The sequence below is a fragment of the Rattus rattus genome, chromosome 3 (assembly GCF_011064425.1).
Source record: "Rattus rattus isolate New Zealand chromosome 3, Rrattus_CSIRO_v1, whole genome shotgun sequence".
Lineage (NCBI taxonomy): Eukaryota > Metazoa > Chordata > Mammalia > Rodentia > Muridae > Rattus > Rattus rattus.
Genome location: NC_046156.1, coordinates 95,777,568 through 95,798,679, shown reverse-complemented (window position 1 = coordinate 95,798,679; position 21,112 = coordinate 95,777,568). Strand labels below are relative to the sequence as shown.

The 21,112-nt window shown below is 45.3% G+C and overlaps 2 protein-coding genes across 11 annotated transcripts in view; one reads left to right on the top strand and one right to left on the bottom strand.

Moving 5' to 3' along the window:
* Window positions 1-21,112, top strand: part of Med12l (mediator complex subunit 12L) — a 320,796-nt gene that overhangs the window by 109,833 nt on the left and 189,851 nt on the right. The gene's annotated exons all lie outside the window — the stretch shown is intronic.
* P2ry14 (purinergic receptor P2Y14) lies at window positions 3,173-19,057 on the bottom strand. The gene is made up of 2 exons (XM_032898345.1): window positions 18,921-19,057; window positions 3,173-4,829 (listed from the first exon to the last, which is right to left on the bottom strand). Exon 2 carries the CDS (start codon window positions 4,582-4,584, stop codon window positions 3,568-3,570), a length of 1,017 nt encoding a protein of 338 aa, XP_032754236.1. The 5' UTR covers window positions 4,585-4,829; window positions 18,921-19,057; the 3' UTR covers window positions 3,173-3,567.

Sequence of the window (21,112 nt, the reverse complement as noted above, 5' to 3'; positions counted from 1 at the left end):
ACATAAGCAACTCCCAAAATTCTACCAGAGGACTCCTAAAGCTGACAAACCTTCAGCAAACCAGATGAATACAAAATTAACTCAAAGAAACCAGCAGCCCTTGTTTATACATATGATAAATGGGCCGAGAAGGAAGTTAGGGAAACAACAGCCTTTATAAAGCCAGAAGTATGTTTTATAACAAGAGCTGTATGGGTGTCCCAGAGACAAGCTGGAGCTGTTGGACCTCTCCGTTTGGCTACCCTGACTTTTTTCCTGTGTCCTTAACCATTATATACTCTTATATTCATTCATTCTCTCTCTCTCTCTCTCTCTCTCTCTCTCTCTCTCTCTCTCTGTGTGTGTGTGTGTGTGTGTGTGTGTGTGTGTGTCTGTCTGTCTGTCTGTCTGTCTTGTCTTGTCTGTCTATCTGTTTGAATTTGGTTTGTTTTTCAGACAGGGTTTCTTTGTGTGGCTTTGGCTATCCTGGAACTCACTTTGTAGACCAGACTGGAATTAATTCAGAGGTCCATCTGCCTCTGCCTTTCAAGTGCTGGATTAAAGGTGTGCACCACCACTGCCGGCCTGTCATTAACACTTGGCACATTGGGGACAAATGTGATCTGTGATAGTTGTTGACATCTGAGAATATAACAAGTTGACCTACACCGGCCAGTGTCTAACCTGTGGCTGTGGCTTTAACGGAGGCTGACATACGCATCCACTGCAAAGCCAGGGTTAGGTTTGAACCAGCTCTTTTTCTGTGTGGTATGGAGTGAGCTTTGAGACATAGGAGTTCTAGCACATTGGGGGCTTACAGCGTTATAGCGTCCTCTTCCAGGATGTTTCTTGAGGGTGAACCTGGGGTGGGTTTAAATCTCACCACCTCCCAGCCTGTCACTGGCGGAGTCAGACTGGCCACTCCGTTGCCTAGCGCTAATTCACCTCTGCTAGCTGTGCGACGCAGGACGTAGAAAGTGGCTTACTCAGCTGACAATGTTTCCTTCTGTCGCTAAGAAGACAGGGTGGCTTCTGAGGGGATAGTGCGGCAGGGGCCTGCTCCCGAGGAAGGTTTTTATGAGGCATCTTCTGGGTTCACCTCCCTCAGTGGTCCTACATCAGTTTGGTGTACAACATTGCTCTGTCATCCATGTCTTGATTCACGCCGCAGCTCTTCTTTCATAAAAACAAACAAACAAACAAACAAACAAAAAAACCCACCTTAGAATGCGTTGCTTAGGTGCTTGGCTCAGTTAAGCACAGAGATGCAAACTTCATTCAGGTATAGGAAGAAAGCAGCGAGATCTTAGATCGGGGACTTCTAGCTCTAGGGAACAGCAAAACCTAGTAAAATACCCTTTTAGATTTCCGCATTAAGATGTTGCAGGGTGGCTGCTGATATATATCATGTTCTAGCTACGGGTGCAGTCTTCATTCAATTTACACAATGGAGTATCACTCATCTGCTGAAAAAAATGGTGTCGTGAAATTTTCAGACAAATGGATGGACTAGAAAAAAAATTCATACCAAATGAGGTACCCCAGACACAGGAAGGCAAAGCGGGTGTGTCCTTGCTGATACGTGGCTGCTCTTAAGTCAGGATCGCCAAGCTACAGTCCCTAGATCCACAGAGGGTGGGAATGGCGTAAGGAAGTACGAGTGGACCTGGTTAGCAAAGGGAAATAGAATAGACAGATATGGGTGGATGGGGAGGATGGCGTGGGAGGACCAAGAGGGAACGGCAGGAGAGGAGCTTCTGGGAGGGAGTATGGGGAGAGACAGCTAAAGTTAACGAGTGTTTGAGGAGTAGTGTGGAAATAGAAATTTCCTAAAATATATACGTTGATGAAAATGATCTCAGTGAAGTCACCAAATACTAGGAGAGACAGAGTCCCAACTGCCTCTCTTGTCAGCAAAGGAAGCTTCCCGTACCAGGGTTGGATGACATCTTCTCCCGGTGTTGCCAAAGATACCCCACAGGGATCCCCAAACCACCCAGGTTGTTGTCAGAACTATAGGTTCTTCACGAGATTGCAGCAAAGTTCCGTTGTTGAAGACACCACCACACAAACCATTAAACATGGAGAGGCTGTACTGGTGCCTACATAGAGCCCTCACCGCCATGTTCTAGTATCTTTGGTACAGGAAACATTAGCACCAAGGCAGCCACAGACCGTTTGTCTACAGCTGGGTAGTGACTGCAAGCTACTCCAGCCTGGTGGGAGTAACCGTCCACTACCTGATTTGACTTAAGGCCCAGCAATAGAAGAGCCCTGTAAATTTATGTTTCTTGTAAAAACAGGGAGGTAGTTGGCTAGGCTCAGAGGCTTGCTTTTTGGTGAGGTACAGGTTCTCAGATAGATGTCCTCTTTCATACTTCTGTCTTCCCATCACTGTTGATGTTGCCTTCTCTGCGTGTGAGCCTCTGTGGTCACTCTTGTGTTGTGACCGCATCTACAGAAGAAGCACAAATAGCTACACTAGGGTTCTCTGCAGAGCATTGGGTTAATCCTACCACCAGCACTCAGTCCTGTCATTTCTGGTTGTTCCTGCCTCTAATAATAGTTCTGCCGTGCACCACTGTTGCTCAGCTGTGGTTCCCAACCTCCTTATCTGCCTGACGTGTCGTTTCCTAAACCTCCTAGCTTTCCTGTTAGTTTTCTGCTTGGGCATAGTGGTTACAAAGGCCTGAGGGGAGAGTGACTTTCTCAAGGACAAGTTTCATTTGTATTGTGCAGAAAAGAGGTTAGAGGGGTTGAAGACAGCTCACATGACCCAAGCCTTACTTGGTCTCCCTTTCTTCCCCTCCTACCTTTGCTTCAGTAGCCTGGGGTGAGGAAATGTACTCTGGCTGTGGGATCTGTGAAAGATAACAGACATGGCCTCCCCACCCCAGCCACCCATCCCCCATGCCCATTTAGCCAAACACATCCAGGGTGTTTAGTCACCAAGATCTTCCGTCCGATCTCTTCCAGTATGGTCTGCACATGGGCTAAAGTGTGCACAGGGCTTACGGCATACGACTACTCAGCCGGGAAAGTCAGAGACAGGTCGGATGCTTCTGCTTTCTGTGTAACCACCTTTCTTGCCCTGCGGTGTGTGACTAAGCATACTGTACTGACCCACACGCGGGTGTGCGGAAACTCTGGGGGTGCTCTTCACCCTTCGATATTAATAAGACAAAATTCCTGATGGTTTTAAAGACAACTTGTTTATTGGCACATACACAGTACAAAGCACGAAACAGAGGTGAGCATTACTTAGAAGGCTACTCGGGAGGAACTTCTGAAAGGGTGGGTGTCTTCTAAGAAGCCCGTTCATAGAAGAGAGAGTTTAGTTTTGGTAACTCGAAGACTGGCACCCACATGCCACTTCTCCATTCGATTTCTAAAAAGATGTGACGTGCTGTAGACTTTCACTTTACATGGGAACTTACCTTTCATTTTTATTATACTTTTCTGGACTTTTATACATGTTATTGGACAATATAGCTAGCTAAGGTATTTACCGCCGCAGGCCTGCTTTTCACTTCATACATCTTAATTACCGTGTAACAAGGTCCATAATACTCGGAAGGGGGTGGGAATTTACAAAGTATCTGTGCTTTCCTGAATCGTATTTCCCCTTCTGGTTTTGGAAGTCTCTAGGTCATTCTGGACTGTTAGTGACATTCTTAACTTCTTATTCAAGACTTCTCTAAACGGCTGGCATAAGAAGAAATAGATAATGGGGTCCAGACACACATTGGCAGCCGAGAGCAGCAGGGTGAATTCTTTCGTATAGAGCAGGGTCTCCTTGGCCTGGCAGCTGTAGTGTCCTTCCGTCTGGCTCTTGGTGTAGGGGATCCTGGCAACGTGGTAAGGTACGAAACAGACGACAAATACGAGCACAATGCTGAATATATTGCGGCTGGACTTCCTTTTGACGGAGATGGAATTCTTTCTGGACTTGAGGTGAGACTTGAAGATCTTCCTCGTTATGGCCATGTAGAAGACGGTCAGCAGAAGGAACACGATCCAGAAAATGCTCACGAAGATGTAGTTAGACGCCTTGTGCCACTTCCGCCCCAGCTCGTTTTTGAGTTCCATGCACTGTATGTTCGTGACATCCTTGACACTCTGGTTTGTCAGAATGATGTTGGGAACAGCGAGGAGAAGCATGAGCACCCACACAAGCACGGACAGCACTTTGCTGTAGTTCACTGACTGGACGATAGACACCAGAAGTGGCTTCACGATTTTATAGTACCTGTCAAAGCTGATGAGCCCGAAGAACGCGATGCTGACGTACATGTTGACGTAGAAGATCACGGCAGACACCCTGCATACGAACACATTCAGCTGCCAGGGACCGAGGCCTGAGTCACTGAGGACTTTGAAAGGGAAAGTGAGGCTCATGAGAAAGTCAGCCACAACTATGTTCTTGAGATAGATGATAAAACTCTTAGAGCTGGGCACGTAAAAGAATATCCATCCCGATATTCCATTGAGGAGGACCCCCGTGATGAAGACCACACAGTACAACATGGGGATGATCTGCTGTGTGATCAGGGTGTTCCGGGAGCAGGGCTGCTTTGGGGGCTCTGTGGTTGTTGTGTTGTCCATGTTCTCACTTCTGGAGACAAAGATCTGGGTAGAAAGGCAGGCTGGTTACTTAGAGCGCAGATTATGGCCTTCAGGTGACCAGCATCTCTTAAAGTGGAGGGACAGACAGGAGGCGAAACCCACCAAGGTTGTGAACACTTAATCCCCCTCTTCTGGGGTATTTATCTCTATTTCTCCATGTTCAGGATTCTCAGAGGCGAGTTTCATCCACAGAACCCAGGGTGCAGAAGAGAGAATTCCAGATGCTGAAGACAGGATAGAAGAAACAGACACATCAGCCAGAGAAAATGTTACTTCTCAAGTGTTTCCTCTGTTGCCATTTTTTGTAGAACATATAGCTTCATTCTTGACTCTTACCTAGGAAATGTGGTCACACCATCTTCCTTTCACTCCAAGTCTGTGACATTTGTTCCCAGGGACTGCCACAGGGGAACAGAGCTGCCCCCAGTTTTACCCGTTCATTTGGGGAGACTGCTGTGTGGGTTTTGTGTGTTATCTTATAGGAACAGGTTAAGTTTAGCAAAAAGAGTAGTCGAATTTCATTTTACTCCATCTAACCTCTCACTTGCTTCTCAAGCTGTAACCTGCTTATCTCCCATGGGTCCTGCTCTATTGAGAACGTGGGTTCCCTGACCCCGGATTCCAACATGATGAGTGGTGTAGGAATCTCCCGGTAGCACGCTTATTTATTTGTTAAAACATACAGGAATATTCAATAAATTGTGAAGGATACATATTTTCTATGCAAGGGCTACAATCAGGGCAATATTACTATGTGGGTCATCTAAAAGCCTAGTTTATGTATCAATACTTCATCATCATCATCCAACCTTGTCATCTCTTACTGTGTAGATACAAAGCCCGCTGGGGAACAAGGGATAGTGCTCACCCTATTTACCAGAGCATTCCTGAAAGGTCTTGAGGTAATCTGAGTGGAGAGAATGGGTCTTTATGTAGGAAGGTTTTGCATGATCCATGACAGCATGTAGCAGTGCTGGTTTAGAGTGGTGTACTTGGGATTCAGCACTTTGGGCAGGGCTAATGGAATAGAACATTTTCTTATATGTATTAAAATCCCAAATCAAGTATAACAGGTTAAATGCCCCTTTTCTAAAGCACCAGAAATATTTGAGTTTTGGTATATCTGTATGTATGTGCACATGTGTTTGCATGTAAGCCATAGAAAAGATTTGGGGGCTACCATGTTCCTCAGGAGATACACACGTTTTGGGTCTTTTGAGACAGTGTCTCCTGTTAACCTGGAGCTTGCTAAGAAGAAGAGTAGATTGAATGTCCCCTGAGCCTCTGAGATCCACTTTCCTTCACTTCTTAGCGCTGGGATCATTGGTATCCACCGTTACTTTCTTACCTGGATTCTGGGATTGAACATAGCTTTTTTTCCCCCTGACTTAGCAGGCACTTTACAAACTGAACCCTCTTCCTAGCTGATAAAATTAGTTTACATCTCATATGTATTTTACAGACGTAGCCCAAAGGTGATGGGTTGCTTTCAAATCCTACCATATCCCCATCCTCCTGTGATAAGCCTTCTTTCTCTTCCTGGTCTTTGTTGGGTCTTGACACAGAAACAAACCTGATACTTCCTCCTGCCTTTCTCTAGTCCAGACATGGAAATGTTTTCATCAAAGATTACCTTTGAGAATATCTGTTTTTCACCTGATTAATTTTAAAAGGTTTAGTGCTGTACTTATCGGTCTGTGTAAGTGTGCATGTGTGTGCTTGTGGAGGCCAGAAGAGGATGTGTGCTTCTTAGCACTGGAGGTACACGTGTTTTCGAGCGGCCTGATGCAGATGCTTGGAACTGAGCTCTAGTCCTCTGCAAAACCAGCAACTGTTCTTAACAATGGAGCCATGTCTCAAGTCCTTTGACTCTTACTTTAATAGAAAATAATGAAGAGGCTCACAGTAGTAGAGGCGGGAACAGTTCTAAATTCTCCAAAGAACATGTCCTTACTTGCTTTTGTATTCTCTTTAATTAGCGTACCCCCCACCCCCAGCCTTGGTATCTTTATTCTATGTGGTTTCCAGGGACTTTTATGTTTTCAGATACTTCATAATATTGCTTTAAAATATTTTGTTTTAGTTGGTTATATTATAGACCTCCCACATCTGCCCTCAGTTTTCTAGCCTTTCTGGGTACTTTGGAATGCACACGTTGACCTCTGCTCTGACTTATGTTGCCCACATTGGGACCCCTGAAGAGTAGTCTTTGCTGCTAAGGCACAGACAGCCATTGGAGCGTGACACGTGATTTCGGGGAAGAGACTTTGCTTTGTCACATTCCCCTGATTCCCAGAAAGTCTCCTACTTGGCTGCGTGTGGGGATCTTAGGATAGCTGTTTTAGCTTCATTCTACACTCACCACGGCCTCCTTATGCCTTCGCTAGCTCAGCCACCAGGAAGCTCGCTTTCACCTTTTCCCAGGAGAAGGAATCCCTTTACTTTTTCCTTAAGAGATGAGGGTGTTCAGGGTTTGGTAGCACATGTCTCAGAAGCCATAGAGGGTCTAAATTCTAAGTTCTTTGTCCTTGCCTCAGCTGGCTTATTTTCCGATCTCCGCATTGTTTGATGTTATTTGTCACTGCAAGGCTGTGTTCCCGTATTCAGTAGTGGCTCTCAGCTCTTGTATACATTCAGTCCTTACTTTGTGAAGATTCCAACACCATCCACTTTTGCTGGGCCCTGTGGAGACCATTAGTCTCAGAGAACTCTAAGGGAGCTTCCAAGCTGGGTGGCTGAATACAGTGGCACTCTAGGGTGTTAGGGGCCTCAATGAAGGAGGAAGGACCTGTGTAGCCTCAGGAAAGAGGATGATGGGCAGCCTTCCTGAGCACGTGATAGTGAAGACTGGCATGTGAAGTGGCTTGACACCATGAGGAAAGGGCATTGTGACAGACACTGACTTAGGAACAGATATGAAGACACAAAAGGTGATAGGATGGTGGGGACACTGGTTACCTAAACATGGGTAAAGCCTTGCCCCAGGAGTCACTATTCGCCACCACCTTACAGATGAGGAAGAGCCAGTGTTTGCAGTGGTTGAATCACCAAGGTAGATAGGATAGCTTATGAATGTCCAAATGGTATTTAAACTTAAGTCTGTTACGCTCCAGGTCAGAGCCTTAGTTCAGAGACAATATAGAGGGCACCTGTGAGTGCGTGCGTGCGTGCGTGCGTGCGTGCGTGCGTGTGTGTGTGTGTGTCCATGTGTCCATGTGTGCTCAAGTTCAGTGGGTCCTTCAGCTTTCCTGGAATCCATTTAGGAGTTGGCCTTTCTTTCGGAGGGTAACTGGTATATAGAAAGCCTCCATTTTCTATGCCAGTCTTTAAAAATGTCTATAAGTGATGTCCTTTTAACTTTGATTTTGATTCAGCTCTAATCTTGCGTGCTGATGTCTGAGACTTAGCCGCAGGAGAGACTCAGCCTGCTGCATACATTGGGAATGTCCTAGCAGGCCGTGGCTGCTGCTTCTGCCCTTTCTTTGGTTTTCTGCATTGGTAGATGTGGGTCCCGGATAGCTTAACTTGGCTTCTCTAGTTCTTGGCCACTGTGTCCCTCTAGGCAGTGTCCCGAATTCACCGATACAACTTGTAATTTGACAAGCGTCTGGTCTCTTGCTATGCGCAACCGTGTTACTTAGCTCTCACTTGAGAAATTCTTGTGTGCTCTGAGGCCGAATCGCACACCTTTAGAACTCCTCCACTAAGCTTAAACTTAGGTCTGCCTTGACTGCACTGCAGTACAGACTACAGAATTCAGGAAGAGTAACCGTGAGATGGGGATAGGAGGTTCATGAATACAGACAATAAACTGATAGTGACCAAACCTAGTTCAGGCCACTTCCCCAAACCCAGTTAGTGGAACTTTCAAGAACACGATGGACTGCCACATCCGACCTATCTGAGAACTTTGTGTTCAGCATCTTGTGACTGTGCCTGCAAATCATGGATGAGTCTAGTGGAGGAGGGCAAGGTGTGCTGATGCAGGCACTCGTGCCCTCCAGAACATGGTCCTGCTTGTCCTCCGAACATGAAGCGCTAGACCAGTGGTTCTCAGCCTCTTGGGGTTGTGTATCAGGTATCTTGCATGTCATATTTACATCCTGATTCACAACAGTAGCAGTATTAAATTTATGAAGTAGAAATGAAACCGTTTTATGGTTGGGAGGTCACCACAACACGAGGAGCTATATTAAAGGGTTGCAACATTAGAAATGTTGAGAGGCGCTGCCCTGGAGGCTAGAAAATGGCCATCCCAAATCATATCTGGACAGCCTTGGTGGTGCTGTGGTAAAGTCTAACCTGCTACTTTTGGACCAGTCCAGTGTTTCTTAGCTATGGACTCAACATTTTAGGGAGTCCAGCTCTGTTGGTGTCTGTGTTATGCAGTTACATGTACAGCAGTAGCTCTGGCCTCTGTCCACTAGGTGGCAGTAGTATTCTGTGGTTGTCTCCAGACATGGCTCTACTTGCTAGAATAGCTGCTTAATGGTAGATGAATATGGTGTCCCTCTGATACCCGAAGATAATTTAGCTGTCTTTTTGGTGCCAAGCCTGCCTGCCTCTGTGTGTGTGTGTGTGTGTGTGTGTGTGTGTGTGTGTGTGTGTGTGTGAGAAAGAGAGAGAGAGAGAGAGAGAGAGAGAATAAAATTGTCACTAAAGATGATCACATCATTTACTGCTCCATGGGGATAACAAACAGGCCAGCCAATAAAATGATTGAAAGAAAGCATTGAAGTAAGATGCAGTTGGTTGGTTGGAAGTGTGTCTCACGATCTTAATAGTCTTGATATTGCCGTAAGTGCCAAGCACCTCTCTGTCCATCAGCTTCTGCATCTCTTAACTTGAGAGCTACCTCATAGGGTTCCTGTTGCTGTAAGCATCAGACACCTGGCACTGGCGGTGTGTGAGTCAGTGGGAACATCACCAGCACTGCGTGTGAGTGAGCTAAGGACAGAGTAATCAGTGCGTCTGGAATGCTCTGTCTCTCAGCCTCTCAGATCCCCTTGCTTCTCCATATTTATTTAGGAATCACATTCTTTTGCACTGAGATACAGGACTTGCAGGAAGCTTCGGAGGCCGTGCTTACAGTGGTCTGAGCTTACCTAGGTGTGTAGCCCAGCATTTCCCCTCCCCCCTCGAGGGGTGTGTGTGCTGGGAGGTGATGGTTCGTCCATTCTTGTTACTGGAAGGTAGCCCTCAGGACTAAGGGCAAAATACAGAACTCTGTGCTCATATTCAACAGCCAGTGGCTACCCTCCTCTTTGACGAGGCTGGCACGGAGCTGTTAGTCTTGCCTTCAGAGCTGTTACATCTGCTTACTCTCTCTAGAACTTGTATGTAGGCCAAGCATCCTGGGTTCTTATTTTGTTTTTCCCCCTCCCAGAAGTGTTGTTTTTGAATCAGGGCCCTATTCTCTAGAGCTATTCGAGGAAATGAATCCCTGACCTCCTTTGGCACTGGAGAGCTGGTGTTTGCTTTCTCATGGAGTTGCACTGAGACCTTCCATTGTGGGCCTTGGGTCATTAGTGTGTATCTTTTGGTTCTATGCGCAGAAAACAGATTTCTCTTTCTGAGAAAGCAATAGCTTTTACTCCAGATACATAGCAACCCTTGTCTGCACGCTTGTTTAAGATTCAGGATTAGATAGCCAAAGGGAAGGACTATAAAAGCCCAGGAGTGACAGTGGGAATGGAAATACTGCCCAGACACAGTTCCCTAGATGCTTGACCCTGGAGTGTGTGTGCTCTCTCCTTGCTCTGAGTATGGAGCCTTGTTGGGGGTGGGGTGGGGAATGGTGGCTTCTGATTCTGATGGGTTGTACTGCGACACTAGCTTGTGAATTCAGCAGTACGTAGATGAAAGCTTGACTAAGTATGTCCTGGGATTAGAGAGCAACCATCCCCAGAATTGTATTTGTAGAATTGAAGTGTGGGGGTACACGAATGTGGTGCTCAGGGTGCACTCAGATTATCTAAGACTGACCTTTTCCTAGCCCTTGACCAGCAGACTGGGATTCTCTGTTGCACTTGGTATCTTTTCCCAGCATTCCATTTTGGGATTATTTTTGTACAATCCATCTTTACAGTAGATTTTCATAGGATCATTTAAGTATCTTAGAAAACAGTCCTTATCTTGCTATGCTTCGTAACAGCTATCAGCTGCTGTTTCACTGCTGACTGATAACGTGTTTGCGTGCATACGTGTGTGTGTGTGTGTGTATGTGTGCATGAGAAAATACTGATAATAATAAGCCCTCCTTTCTGTTGGTAGCTATAGCTGAAACATATGTTTCATGCTTATGATTTCCTTGGACCCTTTTTTTGGCAGGTGTATATGTATATAAGTATAGACCTGCATGTGTGTATGTATACATATTTGCATATATGTGTGTGTATGTATGTATGTATGTATGTATGGGGTATGTTTGTAGTAAGGGATGCCTGTACTTACTGCCTTCTAATTTTTCTCGTAATGCTCTTTTATGTTTTCAATATCCCTCTTTGCCTATGTGCTACTTTTCCTCAAGATATGAATCTTTCAAACTCCATAATTCAGAGTAGAAAACCTATAGATCTAAAAAGGTGTGTGTGTGTGTGTGTGTGTGTGTGTGTGTGTGTGTGTGTGTGTGTGCGCACCCACATGCTGACTCTTGTGTTACTATGTTCCCAAGGAGGTCAGAGGACAGCATGCTGAAGTCACCGCCATTTTGTTTCCTCCTGGAGACAGAACTCAGGTTTCAGGCTGGGTAGTAAGTTCCTTTACCTGATGAACCAGGTTCCCAGTCTGAAATAATAGAATTCTCTCTTTAAAAAAATTAAAAATGTATGTTTATGAGCGTTTTACCTCACCCATCTGAACAGCATGTGTGTGTCTGGTGCCTGTGGAGGCCAGAAGCGGGTGTCAGGATGCTAGGAGCTGACGTTGGGAAGCAGTCATGTGGGTGATGGCCATGGAGTCTCAGCCCTCTCCGGAAGAGCAGCCCGTAGTCTTAACCACTGAGCCACCATCCAGCCCCAAATATGGAATCTTTATAGCCACTTTTTATCCTTGATAATTTCACAAACTCTGACTACTGGGGCTTAGTGCCTACTTTAACTATTTAGCCTAAGTTACTATAGGAGAAAAAAGGTAAATACAGTGTATACCTGCAGTCATTAGGCTGCTGAGGAGTCTTCCCTCCGTGATAGTGCTGAGAGGAGTATCTTTTCTATCTGCATTGCTAAAGGTTATTGCAAGTCTCTTATGTGCCACTAACTTCAGTCACCATGTTGGATGAAGTCACTCTGCGTTCCCTTGAGTGTGTGTCCCTCGATGAGGTTTTATGTTTCTCACACACTCCTTCCCTGTTTAGTTGGTTCAGCTCTGAAGGGTCATCTTAATCAGACGACCAGCTTCGTGACAAGATTGACTGACCTCTGCCTTTTCTTCAGGTGACTCAGGTACCTCTCTAGAACGAGGACAGAGCTCACTGGCAGTGTCACACTTTCCAATCAACCATGGCCACCTAGCATTTTCAGTTTTGTGCCTCCTTCAGGAAGTAAACAGTAAACAGCATCTCCAAAAGCTTCTGAGAAAATTCACCAATTCCTTTAGTTCCAAGGCTACTTCCTGCTGTGAACCGTACACCAAGAGCAGAGTTGGTCCAGGAGGTACAAGGCCCCAGCCTCTGTCTGGGGTCACCAGAGGTTGCAGAATACATGGCAGGTACACCTTGGCCCACAGCTCTACCATACGTTCTTCACCACCTGAAATGCCGTGACTGCATTGTTTGAAAATTTTTAATGCCATCAATTATAAGGCAGATTTCCTTGCAAATGTGATCCAATTGATACCAATTATCTGGCAGCATACTTGGTGTTGAGACTATGGTGAAGGAAGGCGCTGACTGATCTAGTCCAGGCCCTCTTGGAGCTCAGAGTTGTAGTGGTCCTGGTCTGTGGTGGCATCCCTGCCTGCCCCCTGCATCCCCTTCTGTTTATCTGTAAGTCTGGGTTACTCTGTGTCCTGGAAGGTCAGGGGCCGCAGATCTCACCCAAGTGTCCACTGCAGTGGAGCTCATCTGGCCCTGATGCTTCCAGTTACTGCCCTGTCTTGGCCTGTCCTTCACGTGCACTACAGTGTCTAGCTGTAGCCGCTGTTCTTTAAAAAACTTTATTTTATGCACATACAGTGCAGTTTGCTTACAGAATGGCTTTTCTGCTCAGTGGAATCCTCATTTAACTTCTGTAATATGAACTAAAGTTCAACAGGAAGAACCTAGGAAGAGCACTCAGCATGTGAGCCCCGCCAGCCCTCCTGCATCCCGTCCCTGCTCCCCCAGCCCTCCTGCATCCCGTCCCTGCTCCCTCCAGCCCTCCTGCATCCCGTCCCTGCCCCCTCAGCCCCTCCTGCATCCCGTCCCTGGTCCCCCCAGCCCTCCTGCATCCCTTCCCCTGCCCCCCAGCCCTCCCATCCCGTCCCTGCTCCCTCAGCCTCCTGCATCCTGTCCCTGCTCCCCAGCCCTCCTGCATCCTTCCCTGCTCCCCAGCCCTCCTGCATCCCGTCCCTGCTCCCCCAGCCCTCCTGCATCCTTTCCCCTGCTCCCTCAGCCCTCCCATCCCGTCCCTGCCCCCCAGCCCTCCTGCATCCTTTCCCTGCCTCCTGCATCCCTCCCTGCTCCCCCCAGCCCCTGCATCCCGTCCCTGCTCCCCAGCCCTCCTGCATCCTTTCCCTGCCCCCAGCCCTCCTGCATCCTGTCCCTGCTCCCCCAGCCCTCCTGCATCCCGTCCCTGCTCCCCCAGCCCTCCTGCATCCCGTCCCTGCTCCCCCAGCCCTCCTGCATCCCGTCCCTGCTCCCTCAGCCTTCCATCTTCCACTCAGAGGCGGCCTTGTCCAGAATTGTGTGTTTCTCATCCTCTCCCTTTCTAAAACAAGTGATTTCAACTTGTATGTACATTGTAAAAATTGCTCAGGACTTTTAAAGGTAAGGTTTTAAGACTTAAAAATAATACTCAGGATTACGTTTCCCAAGTAAATCACCTTGGACAGTGAATTGGAACTATTTGGAAAGAATAAGCATTTACCTATCCTATGGTGGAATATTTCTATGGTGGAATATTTCAACTTCTAGGGGAGTCAGCAACATGTTTGCTGGTGTGTATCAGGAAATATTGAAACATTGAAGTACTGTCAGTAATAGCAAAAGCACAGAAGTAGCTTGGATAATAGACAAGGGAGTACGTGAAAAGTGGTTTGGAGAATAGGATGGATTGCAGCTGTGAACCTTCAAGTCCTTGGGATGTTTTGGAAGATGGATGCAATCCTCATTTTGTCGGAAAAAAAATAATCCAGAAAGCTTGACCAGATGATTCAAGGTGCATACCTACTGTGTGTCCTGGAGCACAGAGTGCAGTTAAGGTTGTTGATGTTTAAAATTGGTTTAAAATTGGCCTTAACTAGTTATTGCGTTCAGCCAAAAATAATCCTTTTCCCTAGTTTGTTCTGTATGGCAACCCTGCAAATGATTCCTAGCTGTAGCACGAGAGCTGATTGATCTAGAACTTCTCAGTTTTCCGCAGGAGGCAGACAGGTTAAGAGAAACATGGTGTGCCGAGCACATCCCCATCCGCCATGTGTCAGGTAGCTGTGCTCTTCTCCCCTCGAGGGTCCCTGCTGCATCCACCCTGTGTAGACTCACTTGGTGGCAAATGGCTTATCACTTACTGTGCTAAATTCTTCAGCTTGAGCAATGCCCACTGTCCTCTTGATGGCTGGAGGAAGCCCCTACCCTGCCCTGTGTCAGTATGGTCAGGCTCCACAGGCCCAAGTGAGGGAGCTTTGTGTATAGATCTGAAAAGCCACCAACAAAGCTGACCTGTGGCATGGTGCGGTATGGGGTGGGAGTGGGAACAGCAAGGGAGTAGATACTCATGCCTTGGGTAAACCAATAGGTGGGTTGGGTTTTTTTTGTTTTTTGTTTTTTGTTTTTTTTTGTTTGTTTTGTTTTGTTTTGTTTTAAATTAGCTACTTAGCTGGTTTTGGTCCTGTTGAAATTAAAATTGAAGGACAAGAGTTTAATCTTCTGGCTACCTTCTGAAGGCTCTGTCCTTTTGTGCCAGGCTGGACGGAGCACATGAATGGTTTCAGTCCGCCTCACAGTCTCGAAGGTTTTGGGTCTCCGTGAATTGATGGGCCACGGGTAGGGCCTTGAAAGAGTGACCACCTGACTTTGTCAGATACTACAGGGAGTAACAGAAATAACTGGCTGACTGGGCCTCCATACTGTCAGTCTAGCAAGAATGAACTCTAAAAGAGCAGAAATTCATTCACTGGGGCAAAGGCAATTGGAGCCCCGAAGTCTGCCTGGGATTGTGTCTCTGTTTTACTTTTGCCTCAGACCTGCTGATCTCAGGCCTAATGGCACCTTCTCAGGAGCTGTTTCTCTGTGAAGGCTGCACCAGGCGCACCCCTACTTGTGCCCTCTGGCACCTCACGGGGGGCGGGTATTTCTTTTTTTTTTCTTGGATTTTTTTTATTTACATTTCAAAGGTTATCCCCTTTTCCCAGTTTCCTGTCCATAAACTCCCATCCCATCCCTCATCCCCCTTCTTGTATGTTCTTGTATGAGGGTGTTTCCCCACCCATCCACCCACCCCTTACCACCTCCCTGCCCTGACATTCCCTGGGGGGGTCCAGCCTTGGCAGGACCAAGGGCTTCTCCTCCCATTGGTTCTCTCTCATAATTATTTAAAGTAACTAGGCTGAAGAATGGTTTATAGCTCTTGCAGATACCTGGGCTTTATTCCCAGCACCCACATGGTAGCTCACAGCCATTAATAAGTTCCCATTCCAGGATGGGAAGGCACACAAACATGCATGCAAGCAAAACATTTATACACATAAGATAAACACATCCTTAAAATTAAATAATACTTCCAACCTCTCCGGATTCTGTATGTATACCATCGTCCTAAGGACGAGCCCCCTGAGTGCAGGGTTAACTGCTGCCCTCTGCTTTAGGAAGGCTCAGAATTGCGTTGACAGCAGCTCAGGGTTCACTGACTTTTGGATGAATTTGTGCGCACAGCTCTGGGCAAGTTAAGCACTTAACTCTCAAACGATGAGGGCAGTCAAAATCTGCAGAGTTTTAAAATGTTTTCTTTTGTAAATTGTCACATTGTAAGCAAGACAAATTATGTAGACATCTTTGGTCACAAGATTGGAATAATTGTGGCTCATGATTTAGTATACATTCTCATCCCCAAAAATTTACTTTGTTATTAATGTTTATCTCTTTCAATCATAACAACACAAAAAGCCAGTGCTGTGATTCAGAGTGTCACCATGCTGTAATCTTTTGTGATTGTTGTATCATTTTGACACATGCATATGGGTAAATAGGTAAGATCTTATTTTATATGTTCAGTTTGAATCCTTCTTGCCCCAAATCCTTGGGACCAGAAATGCTTGAGATTTCAGTGTTTGAGGCTCTTTTTTTTTTTTTTTTAAATGTTTACATAAACTTTACTGGGAAGACTAAGTTGAAATCTAAATGCTCACTAAGTTTCAAATTTAATAATAGCACTTTGAATTTCTTCTGAGTGTTGACGTAAGGAGTCACATCTCTATTCCTACATATGATCCGGTGTGTAACTGTGGCTATAATTTATTCATTCGGGCTGTGTGCTTTACCAGTTCCTTTAGTTAGTTTCTTTCAGAGAACAGAATTATAGAAAACTATGATTTAACGTCACGAGTTGACACTTCCTGATACTGAGACAGGATACCAGTAACACCGTGATCCCTGCTTCTAACGTGGTAAAATGAACATTTAGGCTTAGAAAGTTCTATGTGAATGTATATTCTCCAAATAATTAGCCTATTAAATATGAGTAAGAGATCTATTTAAATATTAAGGCAGAAGGCATTCCGTGTAACAGAACGTAAATTGTAGGTGGAACTTCAACACCGTATAGCTGACCTGTAAGAAACCACTCCTGGTTGTCAGTTCAGGCTCTGTGAGCCCAGCTTAGTTGAGGCTGTGATGTCCTTGACCCAGCTGGCTCCTACAATACTTCCTTCCCTTCTTCTGCAGAATTCCCCAAGCTCCACCTAATGTGGCTGTGGTCTCTGTATGACAGGGAGCTGGGTCCTCTTCCCTTCCCAACTTTCCTGTAGGCACCACTGGGCTGCACTGTCTAGCCTCAGTAGGAGAGGGGGTGCCTAGTCTTAATGCAGCTTGATGCACCATGGCATGCTACTCTCATCTGCTTATCTGCATGGGATTAGATCTTTGCCATTCTTTAGCCAAGACATCATTCTGTAACAGCGTATATTGGTCCATGGCTCTAAGAACTGCCTGCCTTTTATGGACCATTATTAAACAGGTGTGCAAAAACACAGCAGAATGCCTCTTACCTATATAAACTCCTTTTGAACTCATGCTATTTAGGTTAATATTTCAAGCTCTTTTAAATTGCATTAAAATTAATATCTTCGAGCTTTTCACAACTTTAGTTTACCAAATAGTAGCGCGGAGAGGTATATGAACAGAAGCTCTTTAAGAGTCTGCCACAATCTTTAAGAGCAAAAAGTGATCCTAAGGAAAAAAGTTTGAACACACTGGCTAAAGTATATTTAACTGTATTTTCTAATAAAAGAATTTAAGATTCTGTTTAGTTTGTTAGTCTTAACTTTAGCTTCTAATCAGTGTATACTGAGCAACAGAAATACTAAAAAGGAACATTAGACTGATGAAGTAATTAAACCACATGTGTACACACACACACACACACACACACACACACCTAACAGGATGGTAAGGAGTGACTGGATTGCGTGCAATGCAGGTTACACAGGGCAGGCTGTACTTGGTGGGTCTGGTGGGGAGCTGTTTGCTACCTGGTCTTTGATACACTGTTTGGTTATCTGTAGCAGTTAACAGAAGTTGGTACAAAAGGTTTCCTTTCTCCTTAGTTTCACAAATGACTTTGTAACTCTCTCAGTTTTGGATTACAGCTTGAATGATTTTGTGTTGATTTTGCCCTTGGCAGTACTACCTCTCACTGACTTATTAGTGCAGAGGATGGGAAAGGAATTAAATTTTTATTGAACAGCTGCTATGGGCCAGATACATAAACCTTAGTTGTTTTTTTTTTTTTTTTTTATTGTAGATATTGTTTTTAATAGGTGCTAGGACAGTGGTGAAGCCGGTTAAAAAGTTAAAAACCCAAACAAATAATGTTATTCAGCATCTCGGTATATCAAGATTTAGCTGTTTATCTTCAAAGCTTGCTTCCCCTTTTCTATTACTCCAATAATATTGACTATTTTATATAATGCGATTACTGCCCTTGTTATGTAAACATCCAGCTATAAAGGGCTAACCAGTTCTGCACAGTCTTGCATTTCTCTTCTACTTATGCATAAATTACAATTTTTATTAGACAGAATCATTGTATGCTAGAGGCAAGGAAGTAGATTTGTAACCAGTTGGTTGGCTCCTCTGCCCTTTAATTAGACAAATCACCTTGTCCCTGAAACTTGCTAACCTCCTTTTCAGATTGGTAAGACAGAGACATAAAGAGGGTTTCCCAGTGTCACCTGGCTGTTTGGAACATCCGGTGATCTAATATCATATGTGTGAAGTCTTAAAGTTGGAGGGCAAAGACTGACGAGCTCAGAGCATGGGACTGTTGACTAGAAATCCTCCCTGTCATATAAAATCATGCACAATGTCAAGGTGTCCCTTTGCTCTTGTCCACATGATAGGAGCTAAAGGAAGAGAAAGGTCTCCCCTTTGTTATTGGAAAGAATGATCAAATTACAGGTATTTTTATACCCCCCATGATAATTTCTTGTGGCTAGCTAATATTCTAAAGTTGTCAGGAGAGAGTAAATGCTGAATTTACTACGTTTAAACTTTCTTCAGCATGAGGGCATGCTGTGGTCGAGTCTCGACATCTCTCCATACAGTTGCAAGTTTACAATTTTCCCATCAAATGGGGCTTTTTAAAAAACTATCCATCTTTAGGTAGCTGAATAAATAAACTAAAGTTTACTGTAAGCATATTTTATGTTAGAAAAAATATTAGTCAGGCTGCATCTAAGTTACTTTACAGTTTATGGAAAAGTAAACTATAGATTGAACTTTAAAAGCATAACCTTCATCCTCAACACTCATGAAACCAAAACCACTCTTCATGTTTGCCAAGTCTTAGAGGAAGAAATCGGAACTTAAGAATCAAGGAAATGAAAATTTAAGCCCGAAGACACAGCACTATCAAGCTAATTTAATTCCTGTTTCTTTCTTTTGAAATTAAAATGTGACTTACCAGTACGCCCACCTCAGTAGCCTAGGCATTAGTGTTTCGGAGAAGACTACGAGGACTTCCTCACATGAAGTCCTTCACGTCTGGCGTCAGCCCCGGTGGGGTTGTGGCCTTCATGCTCTGCATTTGTTTTCTTTCCTGAGCATTTTAGTTATTGGACTGCCTTTGCTCTGAGGATTGCGTCATAACCCAGCTGCACTTGTCCACTTTACAGTATCAGATAACTCCGTTTAACCCCATCTCTGCTAACCCACGCTGCCGTCCTGCATTAGCTGCACAGCCTGCTTAAAAGGGAAATTCTCAATTCCTAGTGCACGAGCCCCGGAAGGAAATCACGCTCCACTACCTTGTTGATCGTGGGAAAAGTCTAGTCTCACCTCTAAACCTAGTAGTGCTCCATTCCTCTCATAAGAACACTCTTGGAGATTGCAGAAAGTGCAGAAAGCCCTCCTACTTTGGGACTTACAGATAGTCTTTTACCATACCCTGAACTGGATGGAATTTTCCCACTTACCGATCCTTCCTCTCTCCACAGCCCCTGTAGGTGAGATTGGTTCAGTGCCTGAGTATAACATCTGACCGGTGCTGAGGGAAATGTACTTGGCTTTTTTGCCTGGGCTGTGCATGTTGACAAGCGGGAAATACTCTTTTAGGTCTCAAACCAAAACATTTGAAGTACCCTCTGAAATGTTGACGGCTCGCCAAATGCCTGAGCATCGAGCACTTCAGATTTCCAGCAGCTTTTGGAGGCCGGCTCTAAGTTGTGCTTATATAAGTTGGAGCTGATGTAGATTTGCTAAGAGTTACAGATTGTCAAGGCCCAACCTAAGGGTACCTAAGGGTAAATGGCATGAAAGGATGTGTGGAGAGGGAGAGGAACCCAGCCCTCAGGAGGGTGGGTCGTTCCCAAGCCTAGCCATGACCTTTTGTGTGAAGCTGTAGTGATAATAGCTACAGTTTTCTCTGCTTGGACAGATTTTAAAGTTTTGATTCACATGGTTTTAACTAACTAACGTTTTTTGTTTGTTCATTTGTTTTGTTATTGTTGTTTCCTTTTTTCTGGAAAACTGAACATTTCTCCGAGAATAAAGCACACTTGTGGTGCTTGCTTTTCCTGTCATGGGAGGGCTGTACTTGTGGGTGTCCACAGGATCCTTGCCCTGTACTGGCAGTGTAGCAACAGATGAGCAGAGAGTGGTTAAAAGGATGCCAGTCTCCCCTTCTGGGACTCGGGTGCCCTGCCCTCTATAGCGAAGAAGCAGAACTGGGTTCTAAGGATAGAGAAGACTTCAACAGGCAAGGAACTTCTGACCTTTCTCCAGTCCATCAGTGCAACTCCAGTTGGAGTTTGGGCAGCCGTATTTCCATCTTGGTTTGCTGAAGGACCCGTTTCTGAGTATTTAATAAATGGTTGCCATGGTTTTTTGCTCTCCAGTTGTTCTCTGGATTAACACAGTACCACCCCATCTCTCAACCAATGTGCTCAGGCTGACTTTGAAGGCTTCCAACCAGCATTGGACCCGCCTCACTCCCCCTTCCCCCTCCTGCCCATCTCTGACTTACAGAGGCAAAAGTAAAAGTTCCTCAAACTCCCTGGTATCTCCTAAGCAACCATCAAACTGTTCTTTTCACACCCTTTGCAGATGCATTAGAAAATGGTTCCTGTGTGCTGCCTTCACTTCCCCTCTACCTTGTAAAATCTATTTTCCTGTGCAACTTCTTGGAAACTGCACAAGTCTATCCCCATTGCCTGTTGCTCAGCCTGCCAGTTATTTTAAAAAGATACTTTTAGGCAGCATTTGTTTGTTTGTTTTAATTGTGAAAGTGCACACAGATGTTCCATCTTGACCTGTTTTGCTCTGGGGCTATCAGGCCCACCTGGGCTTCCTCAGCGAGCTCAGCAGCTCGGTGCTTGCTGTCCTTGTGTCTTTGCCCTCCTGGATGAAGTTAGAGGTGTGACCCACGCCTGGCCTCTGGGTTTTTAAATAGTGTCTCTCAGAGCTGAGCCTGAGTGCCTGATGCTTCTACCTCAGCCTCTCCAGTGCTGGGATTACAGGTTTAAGCCACCCCACTCAGTCTCTTGACCACTTCTAAGGGATGGTTCAGTGACATCTGTTTTACTTCATTGTCACCACTACCACCATCATTCTCAGAAACGATCTGTTCATCTTGCAAAACTGAAACCCTGTCAAAAT